At 48.2% G+C, this 12911-nt stretch overlaps 1 protein-coding gene across 1 annotated transcript; it reads right to left on the bottom strand.

Annotated features, from left to right (window-relative positions):
- Nucleotides 1-1357: 1357 nt before the first annotated feature.
- DHRS7C (dehydrogenase/reductase 7C) lies at nucleotides 1358-7434 on the bottom strand. Its single transcript, XM_049638108.1, has 3 exons — nucleotides 7325-7434; nucleotides 6938-7097; nucleotides 1358-1525 (listed from the first exon to the last, which is right to left on the bottom strand). Exons 2-3 carry the CDS (start codon nucleotides 7089-7091, stop codon nucleotides 1365-1367), a joined length of 315 nt encoding a protein of 104 aa, XP_049494065.1. The 5' UTR covers nucleotides 7092-7097; nucleotides 7325-7434; the 3' UTR covers nucleotides 1358-1364.
- Nucleotides 7435-12911: the final 5477 nt, after the last annotated feature.

Below are 12911 nucleotides of genomic sequence, written 5' to 3'. Positions count from 1 at the left end.
CTCCCCCGTTCATGCTCTGTCTCTCTCTGTCCCAAAAATAAATAAAACATGTTGAAAAAAAAAATTAAAAAAAAATAAAAAAATAAAAAAAAATAAACATTAAAAAAAAAAAAAGACTCTCGTGCTGGAGAGCAGGGAACAGGTTGGAAAATTGATGATATCATGTGATAAATGCGACCCCGATCCCTGTGTTTGACAAACATTAGTCCTGAAGAGAGGGTTCCTTGGTCAAATTTGTTTGGGAAACACAGACTATTTATTATATGTTGTTCTTGGGGATACACGATGCACGGTAGCATATAAAAGGTTCTGAAAAGTCCTGCAGTAAAGAAACCATCACTGGGTATTTTCCACACAATTGATGTCAGTACCTCTTTTTAATTCAACACCTGGTAACATCCCCCAAAACAGAACTGGATGCTGTGTTGTCCAGTGTGTTCCATCCCCCCAAATGCCAGGCTTCTTTCTGAATTATTTTTGTTTTTTTCCAAAAAGTAATTCAGTATCAAGGGCAAAAAAACCCCAAAATATCCAAAGAAACAAAAAACAAAGACAAAAACAAAAAAAACCCACAAAACAAAACAAAAAAAACCCCAAACCATGAAGAGAGCACTGAAGGCAGTGCTCCAGAAATACTTTGAAAACCACAGCCTCCTGGAAAGTGTTCACCTCCCGGTGGCTTCTTAGAAGGTGACTTCACTTCCCTGATTTCTTTCACAGAAATATCATTTGAGGTATTATTTTCCTTTTTAAAGATTTTATGTTTTTAATGTTTATTTTTGAGAGAGACAGAGCGCAAGCAGGGGAGGGGCAGAGAGAGAGGGAGACACAGAATCCGAAACAGGTTCCAGGCTCCCAGCTGTCAGCACAGAGCCTGACCGACGCAGGGCTCAAACCCACAAATTGAGATCATGACCTAAGCCAAAGTCGGACGCTTCACTGACTGAGCCACCCAGGCACCCCTAAAGATTTTATTTTTAAGTAATCTCTATACCCAACATGGGGCTCGAGTTCAGAACCCCAAGATCAGGAGTCCCACGCTCCGCAGACTGAGCAAGCCGGGTGCCCCTGAGATTTTATTTAGAAAAATCAGCCCTAAGAGTTTATAATCACTCCCATACGGCTGTCATGCTCTAGCTTCTGGGTCCTCGTGGACTCTGGCTTAAATATAACAGGGGGTGGGGAGGGTGAGCAAATCCTTGGCAAGAATGGTCAAGACGAGTGGCAGACAACCTGTGTCAAGGTTAGTGAGACCGCTTCCTCCCAAAGCAATCACCAAATTTCATCCACCTGGTCAAAGAGCTGCTAAAAAAAACCCCAAAAACCAAAAAACAAAAAAACAAACAAAAAAAAACCAGTGAAGGTTAAGGGTGCCCAAGGGCATCCCCAAGCCAGCTGCCAGAAGCCCTTACCTTGCTGGGGTCAGCCACGCTGATCAGGGCATCATACAGGGTCTCTAGCCTCTCCCAGTTCTTCCCACACAGCACCAGCCTCGCCCCACCAGCGTGGAACACCCGAGCACACTCTGTGGGGAAGAAGGAAAGAGGGCAGGGCGCACTGTGTGGATGGAGCCACTGATGATGAGCGTCTCTCTTACGAATTCAGGATTTCAAAGGATTCCAAAGTCCATGGGCCATTGAAATCCTTTGGAGGTCATTTCATTCAACTTCCTCCCAGGGCTGGAATTTTTTATCTTCCCTTTCCGGCCTCAGCATGGTTACCTCCCGTGAAGGGGAGCTTGGAGTGGAGTGAAATAGCCTGTCCTTTGTGGGATGGTTCTGATTATGAGAAGATTGTTCCCTAAGCTGGACAGAAAGGTGACCCTATCCACCTAGTCCTCCAGGATCAAAGCCCTTGACCGATCTTAACCTAAAGATATGGGAAAGGCTCCTGCGTGGGTCTCCCAGAAACAGAATCAGAGACAGGGACTCAGGCAGCCAGGAGTGCCCGTCAGAGAAAAATCCATCGGGAGGTAAGGTCTCAGGTAAAGCGTAGTCTTGGCTGGATCCGAGGAAAGTTCTGGAGGGTACAACCCACTGCTGAGCTGTCCCACCTGGAGGCAAGGGGCTGGCCTTTTATACGCTCGTGTCTTCTCAGCGTGCTGATCGAGCTTCCCTCCAGGGCTGGGTGCAGAGGGCATGGAAGGCCCCAGGGAGGCAGTGTCCACTGGCAGAGGGCAAGTGTGTGAGCTGGGCAGCCAACACTCACAGAGCCTGGCCACGTACAGGGACCTGGGAAGGGCATCGCCAAACACCCACTAGCGGTGCTCAGTACCTCTTATCGCCCCGTTTTACACCACACAGCGGTGAGCCTGGACTGATCGAGCATGACAGAGGATACCTGGGCGCCCTGGGTGCCCACGGGAGACTGGCTTCTGGAATGCAATGGCTCCAAGCGGTTTCGGGGTTGCGTGCGGTGCAGAGAAGGGGGCCGGCCGGGGTTTGATCGGCGGGCACGTGGGCAGGGGGATTTTGGTATTGGAGGAGGACAGCTGCGGTGCTGGAGCCTTCAGTCTCAGCGGGAGAGACGCACGGACGCAGGACAGATGGAGGTCCCAGTGAGGTCTAGAAACAGGTGTGCTGGGTGTGGCTGAGAGCGGGCAAGGGGGAGGGGGAGGAGGTGGGCAGTTCTGACTGATGGAAACCTGAATCAAGAAATAACTGTGTGGACAATGTCACCTTGAGTTGTTGGGACCACGGGGAAGGGTCCATCTCTCCCCCACGCGTGGGGCAGCCACGATGGCCGTGTTTTGCAAACCTGAGAGGTGACATTTAGTGAGTAGAAATGATTCACCCACAGTCCCGCAGCAGGTAAGCGGTGAAGCCAGGGACATGCCTGGGGCGGGGCGGTGGGGGGTGGCGCCCGGTTCTCCACCTCTTGTCCCACCTCCCAGAAAGGAGCATGTGGCTGGGGGGAGGGTTCTGTCGCCCACTCACACTCTACATCTACAAGCTGAGCACGGGGGCAGGTGAGGGGCCTGTGACCTTGACCTCCTTGGGAGAGGCAGCCAGGGGCCCTCACTATCACCCACCCACTCTCCTGTGCGGGAACCTCGCCTCTCGCAGGTGCGCCCGTGGAGGCTGGAGCCCAGGGATGCATTCATCACTGCAGAACAGCGAGCCCGAAGGCATCCTTCCAAACAAGTCATTTCTGCCCACGCAGGTGCTGCTATGCTCAGGCTCTCTTGCTTCGATTCTGGATCAGCTCAGCTCAGCACAACGTTTCTCCAGGCTTTTCCTTTTTCACGCAGCAAATATGAGCCACACCTTTCCTTCCACATCTCCTTGACTCTAAGGTGCCACCGGGTGGAGATGCTTTCTGATTTCAGGGAGATGAAAATGCCAAAGGGTGGTCTGTGACCGTCGGAACGGGCTGTCGACCGACAGGCAAGCAGGCTCAGTTTCGGAAACGTTTGGGGCACGCCTCAGAGATGCTGAAACACAGACAGGGTGCCGAGCTCTTCGAGGCACAGAGAGTGTGAGGATTTCGAGAGTCCTTCTTGCCAAAGACACAGCGGGTACAAAGTGACCCATGAGGCGCCTGGGTGGCTCAGTCAGACTCTTGATTTCAGCTCAGGTCATGATCTCACAGTTTGTGGGTTCAAGCCCTGCGTCAGGCTCTGTGATGACAGCGCAGAGCCTGCTTGGGATTCTCTCTCTCTCTCCCTCTCTGTCCCTCCACCACCCAGGCTCTCTTTTACTCTCTCAAAAATAAATAAACATTAAAAAAATGCACACACACAAAGTGACCCGATTCCCAGCTTGGCTGAGTCGTGTGGGGGTTTGGGGCAGGTTCACATGTCCTGATCTTCGTCCGATTTCCCTGGTCCACAGCGTGGCGCTGGGTCCTTGCAACTCTCCAGGGCTACCTGCCGGGCTTGGTCGGGTCCCAGGGGATCGAGGCTGTGCTGTGGGCCACGTAAAGCCTGCACTGTCTGCTCAGGGCCCGTCACGTTTTTGTTGCCTCGGACCTGAAAAGCAGAGCAGTCTGAACCCATAACCGCTGCGGTCAGCTGCGTGTTATTTGAGGCCACGCACACCCAGCTTCTCGGGTTACTTCTAAATATTTGGACTTGCTTTTTTTTCTTCCAGCTTTGCATTTCTTTCCAGGGCGGGTCCGGTAAGACACAGCACAAGAGGACACCGATGTTAGGGCAGAGACTAGACCAAATTCCTCTGAAAATGCCATTCCCTCCACCACCACCACCACCCCGCCCCGAGATGTATTTCCTGGGTGCCTGAGTTGAACACGGGGTCACTATAACCCGAATGAGACTCAAAACAAGGTACCTCTCAGCAATCGATGGTATGGCACTGTCTTATAACACAGAAACTCAGGAGGATACAGGACTGAACAGCCTTCTCAACCAACCAGCGGGGTCTGATCGACGTTTTGTGGGACTCTCCTCCCAACCACGGCAGAATGCACACCGTTTTCAAACACCCGCGTATCGCTCACGGAGATGGGCCATGTCTTGGGTGGTAAAGCACACCTCAACAAATTTAAAAGAATCGAAATCATACAAAATATGTTCTCTGATCATGTTGGAATCTAGCCCGAAATCAACAAGACAAATCTACGACAACATACTTGTACCCAAATGAGTGCTTTCCCGTAAGGTGGTTACTTTTTTTTTTTAATTTTTTTTCAACGTTTTATTTATTTTTGAGAGACAGCATGAGCCAGGGGACCGGCAGAGAGAGAGAGAGAAGGAGACACAGAACCTGAATTAGACTCCAGGCTCTGAGCTGTCAGCACAGAGCCCAACATGGGCCTCAAACCCATGAACTGCGAGATCATGACCTGAGCCGAAGTCAGACGCTTAACCAACTGAGCCACCCAGGTGCCCCAAGATGGCCACTTTTATTTTTTTTATTTTTTATTTATTTATTTATTTTCAACGTTTTTTATTTATTTTTGGGACAGAGAGAGACAGAGCATGAACTGGGGAGGGGCAGAGAGAGAGGGAGACACAGAATCGGAAACAGGCTCCAGGCTCCGAGCCATCAGCCCAGAGCTTGACGCGGGGCTCGAACTCACGGACCGCGAGATCGTGACCTGGCTGAAGTCGGACGCTTAACCGACTGCGCCACCCAGGTGCCCCAAGATGGCCACTTTTAAAGGCAGTTATTAAATAAACTTTTTTTTTTGAGTGCTTATTATACACCAAGCTTTGATCTAGGTGCTGGGACACTGGGGTTAGGAACACACACAGGTTCCACCATAAGGGAGCTTGGGTCTGGCCGATCAGCTGAGAAGGACATGTGTAGGGCACAGCGTGAGGAGTGTGGGAATAGCGGGGTGTTCATATGAGGAGCCATGGGAGCCCAGAGGCTGGTTCCTTGGGGAGCACCCAAGAAGAAAGATCAGGGGGCAAGGAAGACTTCCTGATGAAGGGGTCTCTTGTTGGCGACTGGCCTGATGCTATGTGGACATATTCTGTTTGAAGGACAGGTTTGCCCCAACACGGACTCTGACTGTCTCTAGGTGAGTGTTTCTGTTCCATTTCCCCAGGGCAACAACTGGTCCCCATCATCTTGTATCTGATCTCATTGACAAATGTGTGTGCTCTGACTTGTCCCTGTAGAAGCTGGAGCTTGTATCCCTCCTCCGTTTTGAGCATGGAGTCTAATGCAGCAAAATGTTCTCCTCGGGAATTGCTTCTGGGCCCCATGGAGGGCCAGTTTACCCGCCTCATGCTTGGTTTATTTTTTTTTTAATGTTTACTTATTTTTGAGAGATATGGATCGTGAGCAGGGGAGGGGCAGAGAAAGAGGAGGACAGAGGATCCGAAGCAGGCTCCAGGCTCCGAGCTGTCAGCACAGAGCCTGATACGGGGTTCAAACCCACGAAGCAAGAGACCATGACTAGGGCTGAAGTCGGGCGCTTAACTGACTGAGTCACCCAGGCGCCCCCATGCTTTGTTTTTTATGTCACATGGTGAGCCTGGGGCAATCACCCCCTGGAACAGAACCCATCTTCAAAGTAGGGACAGTGTTCATCTCAATACCCAGCACATAATGGACTCCTTGGATACCTGTTGAGTGACTTAATGGATGTTTGTCAATGTGGGTTCTATGCTTGATTAAAAACAACACAAACAAGAGCAAAAATGATGCCCAAATTATCCCAAACGCGGCTACACAAACATTGCTAGGAGTGATAGGGTCAGAGTCTTACAAACCTAAGGACAGTTATTACCCTCATGTCACAGATGCCACCAGCAGAAAAGCGCCCTGAGACCGTCCAAATCAGGGGTCACAAACCTAACTGCCTTCAAGGCCAGGAGGTAATATGGTTGAGGTCATCAGCCTGACTGCGATACAGCGGGGATCGGTGGGGTGTGTAGCACATTGGGCACACTCTGCCTGAATTTGCTCATCGTTATGACCGTCACGGTCACCTGATGGCTTCTATGTGCTTTCCATCAAGGAATTCATTCATTCATGCCAACAACCCTGTGAGGTAGACATTACCAGTGTCCTCACTTTCCTGGATGAGAAATCCAAAGCAGAGCAGTGCAATCACCAGCTAGTAGGTGACAGAGCCTGGAACTTCACCCAGCACCCAAGTCTGGGCTCATAGTTGATATGCCGCCCCATCCAAGGGCTTTGCATTTCAAATTTTCTGGAACCCCATGAACGCAAAAACAAGTGACATCTGCTGATCAGTTTTGGCCCTGAGGCTGTGAGTTTGCAACCCAGCTCTCCCAGGCTGTGAGTTTGCAACCAACCCAGCTCTCCCAATCCCCTTGTTTCTCGGGCACAGGGAGCTATAGCCCCCAAAAGAGAAGACACTCGCTGGTTAGCCACGGACCCTGGGAGAGGACACAGCCTCAATTTCCCCCGCCCCCCACCTAGCAGATGGCCACACACCATCCTGCCACCTCTCGTCCTTCACGTCAGGAATGGGCGCAGTGGGGACAGAGCTGGCTTACCCTTGCCCAGTCCTGAGATGGCATCAGTGAGCACCACCACTTTGTTCTGGACGGCTGACTTTGACCACAGCCGGGACACCTCTTGGTAGATGAAGAGAAGGCCACTGATTCCCAGGAGCAGCAGAGGCAGGATAAACACAGCCGTGACTCCCATCTTGTTCTGGGGGCAGTGGGGGGCAGGGAAAGGACTTGGCTTTGCAAAGAGACTCTGATGAGACCCCCCCGGAGCAGGGAGGCGGCCCAAGGCTACAGGTGCACTCGCCATGCACCCACGTGTCTTCTCCAGGGAGACGGGCTCTGTGCAAGCTCCCGGAGGACTCCTTCTGAGCTAAACACCCAAGCAACCATGTTAATCCCCAAATGCTCAATGAATAGGAAATTACTCACGGTGTGTCCAAAAGCAAACGGAATCCGGGGCCTGCCCTCCCAAAGGTTAGTTACAAATTTAATTAAAATGGGCCTGCATTTTTGGAAGGAAATCCTTGTGTTAAGGCCACTTGCTTGGGCCCTAATGACTATTTATAGCTCTCAGCACACTGAAGGGCTTTTCAGAGTAAATATAGTGTCTATTCTGATATTCAGGGACACATGCTGGCCGGGTCTGATTTCAGAGCTCTTGCCAGGGCTTTTAAAGCTCTCTGGCTTGTCTGTTATGGGTTTCCTCTGCTGTTCGGGGCTGGGCATTAGGGATCGGGACCTGGGATTTTCAGGCAAACATCCCTGTGCTCTGTTCCTGTAACCCTTGGATCAGGTGATGAAAAGCATAGAAGAATGTTAAGAAGAATGGAGCCTGTTGCAGAATGAACCCCTGGTAGGTGTGACCTGAACAGAGGGTGGGGGTGTTTCTTCCTAGTCAAACTCTTTCACCTCCCTGGGCCTTAGCTTCCTTATCTATAAAGTGGGCGTAACATAGTCATCTTGCAGGGCTCTTGGGAGGACTGACTAAGATACTATGTCCAAGAAGATAACTATTATCCTCTGGAATGATTAAGAAGAACGCTAAGAATTTGGGGTGCCTGGCTGGTTCAGTCGATGGAGTGCATGACTCTCGATCTCAAGGTCGTGGATTCAAGCCCTGTGTTGGGCGTAGACATTACTTAAAAATAAAGTCTTGGGGGCGCCTGGGTGGCTCAGTTGGTTAAGCGTCTGACTAGATCAGGCTTGATCAGGTCATGATCTCACGGTTCATGGGTTCCAGCCCCAAGTCGGGCTCTGGGCTGACAGCTTGGAGCCTGGAGCCTGCTTGGGATTCTGTGTCTCCCTCTCTCCCTGCCCCTCCCCTGCTTGCACTCTGTCCCTCTCTCCCTCTCAAAAATAAATAAACAAATTTATAAAAAAGAATAAATGAAGTCTTAAAAAAAGAATAGTAAGAATTTATCCCAAATGTGAAATATCTTAATTACATAAGGGAACGTGATAGGATTAGAAATGAAGACACATCAAAAGCTAAGAACCAGTTCAAGCATTCAAACCTCCAGAAACCAGAAGACCAGTCATAATGATGCCCTAAGGGCACCTGGTTAGCTCAGTGGGGTTAAGCATCTGACTCTTGGTTTCAGCTCAGGTCACAATCTCACGGTTCGTGAGTTCAAGTGCCCAGCTGGGCTCTGTGCTGACAGTGTGCAGCCTGCTTGGGATCTTCTCTCTCGTCTCTCTCTGCCCCTCCCATGCTCATTTTCTCTCTCTCTCTCTCTCAAAATAAATAAATAAACTTAAAAAAATAGATATATTAATATTTTATTATTTTATATTTATAAGTATAAATATAAATATATTTTTATAATATTTATATAATTTTATTGTTATAAAAAAGTTTATTTAATAAATGCCTTTAAAGGTGGCCATCTTGGGGCACCTGGGTAGCTCAGTTGGTTGAGTGTCCGACTTCAGCTCAGGTCAGGATTTAGCGGTTTGTGAGTTTGAGCCCCACGTCGGGCTCTGTGCTGACAGCTCGGAGCCTGGAGCCTGTTTCAGATTCTGTGTCTCCCTCTCTGCCCCTCCCCCACCCATGCTCTGTCTCTCAAAAATAAATAAATGTTATGAAAAAAATAGATTCACAAAGTTGTTACTGTTTTGCTGAAGATTTATCCATATTGTTGTGTGAAGTTGGAGATTACTCATTCGGTGTGTGAATATACCTCGCATTTTTACTTCGTTCCCCTGACAGTGCCACTTGGGATGGAGGTGTGTTTTTTTTTTAATAGAATGTTCTTTGAAATTAAGAATGAGGAAATTTCTAATGAGCATTCTTTTAGAGGACCCACCTACGTTGGGAGGCTGAAAATATTATGAGTGGTATAATGTCTACTTGCCAAGGTTGGCTTAGTCAACATACAAGTTCTTCAGTTCCCTTGTTCAAGTGTGGCCACTGCTGTGGTTGGACAATTCACACCTGTATTTGATGGCAAGCCTCACAGCAGTACAAGGTCCTTTACGAAAGGGTAACTATCTGGGTCTCCTGTAATAGTTCATGGCAGTCTTTCTGTTTAAGTAGATGTGGATGACGGTGGTAATCCACGATCAGGTGCGCTAGCAGAATTATTTGCCTCTTCCACGCCATCATAAGGATGTTCCGGGTGTAGTTTCTATGCGGCTGTAAACAGTGATCATTGGCCAACCATCCACCTAAAGACTAGCAAACATCCTCAGATGTGGAGCTTAATGTTTCCAGAATGTCCAGAAATGTCATTCATTGATTCTGTCATTTATTTCTCAACCATTATTTATTGCTCAGCTATCATGAGCCAAGAAGGGATCTATGTGTGAGGAACACAGCGCTGAATGACAGAGAGAGACTACTCACCCTCACGGAGTTTTCTGACCACCTCGTGTTGGGAAGCGGACAGTGAATCCACAAGGAAGTAATCCTGTAGTATGTCAGAAGGTGGTAAGTCCTCTAAGAGGAAAATAAAACCCAGGGAATCCCTGGGTGTCCAGGCAGGAGACAAAATCTCCCTGGATGGTTCAAGAGACTTTAATGGGAGGGTCATTTGCAGGGCTGTGAAAGCATTAAGGATACGTACACCAGGGCCACTGAGGCAGCCAGAGACCAGTAACAGTGAAAAGCTGTTAGCACCCCTTCAGACAAGGGATAGAAAAAGAGTTACTGCAGCCCAATGAAAGCAGGCAGAACTTGGGGTCAGGGTCGGGGGGGGGGGGTTGCATCTAGCATATTCTATAGCCATGGAAAGTAGCTGCTACTGTCTGTGAAAACGGGCCAAAGGAGGAAGAAATACCTTGATGGCCATCTTTCCAGTCTCTGACACCATGGTGTGTTTGAACAAGCATGGGGCTGGCTGGGAAGAGAAGCAGACCAACAGAAACAGCAAGGGTGTCTTGCCCACCTGATTAACAACAGCCCCTGTACAATGGTTAGTCTCTTGAGGACATGCTCACAGGACCAAATACCGTCATACTCATTCATACTCAAGTGTCGTTACAAGGCGAATGTCCACACATCTCTTCCCCAAATTTCCTTGTCACCAATTCTTTTTCCATAGTCTCCAACCTGTTGGCCAACCCAACTACCAATATGACTGTGTAGATCTGTAACTCAGGCCATCTTTCCACCCAAAGGAAGTGGACAATAGGTACGGCTCGAGTTCTGTGCACAGAAGGTCTTCCTTCTCTGCCGTGTGTCAGGGCCACTCTTGAACGGGATCATCTACCTCTAGCTGATGCCAATGTATCAGACAGACTCATCTGTAAACCATCCCTACTTACCATTTTCCTTTAATGGAAAGCAAAAGCCATCAGTGAGCACAGGTGGGTATCACGGAGTTTTAATGCAACGTACTAGTGTCTTCTCTACCTGCTTGGGCCAAAGGTCAGTTCTCTCTAACTGAGGTGATGCCTGAAGGTGCTGAGAGCTGGCTGTCCGCTGACTGCACTACCAACAGCTGGGGCAACAAATGGATCAGTGAAGAGGAACCTGAGTGACACATCACAGCATCTATCACAGGAGAGGGGAAGAGGCAAACTGAGAATAAGTCCCTCTGATTTCATGGGTGATCAGAGAGTGTTGGTAAAAAGATGATGAGGAACTGATGGATGCCTGAGGAAGTGATGGGGATCTGTGGCAGACAGAAGTTCTAGGCAAAGGGACCAGCAAAGTGCAAAAGCCCTGAGGCAGAATGTGCTTGGAATATTAAGAAGGCTCCACACTCAGCTCCAAACCCAATGTGGGGCTCAATCCCACAACTCTGGGATCATGACCCTGGGCTGAAATCAAGAGTCAGACATTCAACTGACTGAGCCACCCAGGCACCCCAGTTTTTTATTGAAGCATAATTAACATGTAATCTTATAGTAATTTCAGGTGTGCAACATATTGATTTGAAAATTCTATACATTTTCAATGCTCACCTTGATAAGTGTGGTCATCATCTGTCCTGTATGATGTTATTACAATATTATTGACTTTATTCTCTATGCTGTGCTTTTCATCTTTGTGATTTATTTATTTTATAACCAGAAATTTGTACCTCTTAGTCTCTTTTCTCTATTTCACCCATCCCCCAACCACACCCCTCTGGAAACCACCAGTTTGTTCTCTGTATTTAAGCGTCCAGTTTTTGTTTGTTTATTTTGGGTTTTTGGATTCCACATGTAAGTGAAATCATGCAGTATTTGTTTTTCTCTTAGTTTACTTAGCTTAATACCCTCAAGATATGTCCATGTTGTCACAAATGGCAAGATGTCATTTTTAATGGCTGAATAATACTCCATTGCATACATATATCTTCTTTATCCATTTATGTATTGATGGACACTTGGAATGCTTCTGTAGTGTGGCCGTTGTAAATGCTGCAGTAAGTATAGGGCTGTATATATCTTTTCTTTTTAAATTTTTTTTTTAACGTTTATTTATTTTTGGGACAGAGAGAGACAGAGCATGAACGGAGGAGGGGCAGAGAGAGGGAGACACAGAATCGGAAGCAGGCTCCAGGCTCCGAGCCATCAGCCCAGAGCCTGACGCGGGGCTCAAACTCACGAACTGTGAGATCGTGACCTGAGCTGAAGTCGGATGCTTAACTGACTGAGCCACTCAGGCGCCCCTGTATATATCTTTTCAAGATAGTGTTTTTGTTTTCTTTGGGTAAATACCCAGTAGTGAAATTACTGGATCATATGGTATTTCTATTTTTATTTTTTTTTATTTTTTAATGTTTATTTATTTTTAAGAGACAGAAACAGAGCACAAGCAGGGGAGGGGCAGAGAGAGAGGGGGAGACACAGAATCCGAAGCAGGTTCCAGGCTCTGAGCTGTCAGCACAGAGCTCGACGTGGGGGCTCGAACTGTGAGATCATGACCTGAGCGGAAGTCAGTGCTTAACCAACTGAGCCATCCAGGTGCCCCGGTATTTCTATTTTTAATGTTTTGAGGCCCTACATAATGTTTTCCAGAGTGGCTGTACCAAGTTGCATTCCCATCAACAGAGCACAAGGGTTCCTTTTCCATTGTGGTTTTGATTTGCATTTCCCTGATGATGAGTGATGCTGAGCATCTTTTCATGTGTCTGTTGGAGGGCCTACATATCTTGTAGGACATGGTTCAATGTTTGGCTTTTGCTCTAAATGAGATGGTAATCCTTGGAGTGTCCAGAGGAGAGAAAAGATGTGATTTGACTTTCATGTACACCTGTTGTACTGGGACTAGGTTACGTGGGGACAAGGATGGAAGTGGAGAGGCAGCTGGAGACTTGTGTGACAGTAACCCAGGGAAGCAGTAATGGTGGCCTTGGCTTGGCTGCATTGGGTAGAAGTCAAGGTGGTGAGAAGTGCCTGGATTCAGACAGATTTGAAGGTAGAGCAGACAGGATTTGCTCATGGGTTGGACGGAGGGGAATAAAGGAAAGAGAAGAGTCAAGATTACTCCCAGATTTTGACATTTTGACTTGAATGACTAATAGGATAGAGTTACTGTTCACTTTCCTTCCTTCCTTCCTTCCTTCCTTCCTTCCTTCCTTCCTTC

The sequence above is a fragment of the Panthera uncia genome, chromosome E1 (assembly GCF_023721935.1).
Source record: "Panthera uncia isolate 11264 chromosome E1, Puncia_PCG_1.0, whole genome shotgun sequence".
Classification (NCBI taxonomy): Eukaryota; Metazoa; Chordata; class Mammalia; order Carnivora; family Felidae; genus Panthera; species Panthera uncia.
This window is presented reverse-complemented; position numbering and strand designations above follow the sequence as displayed.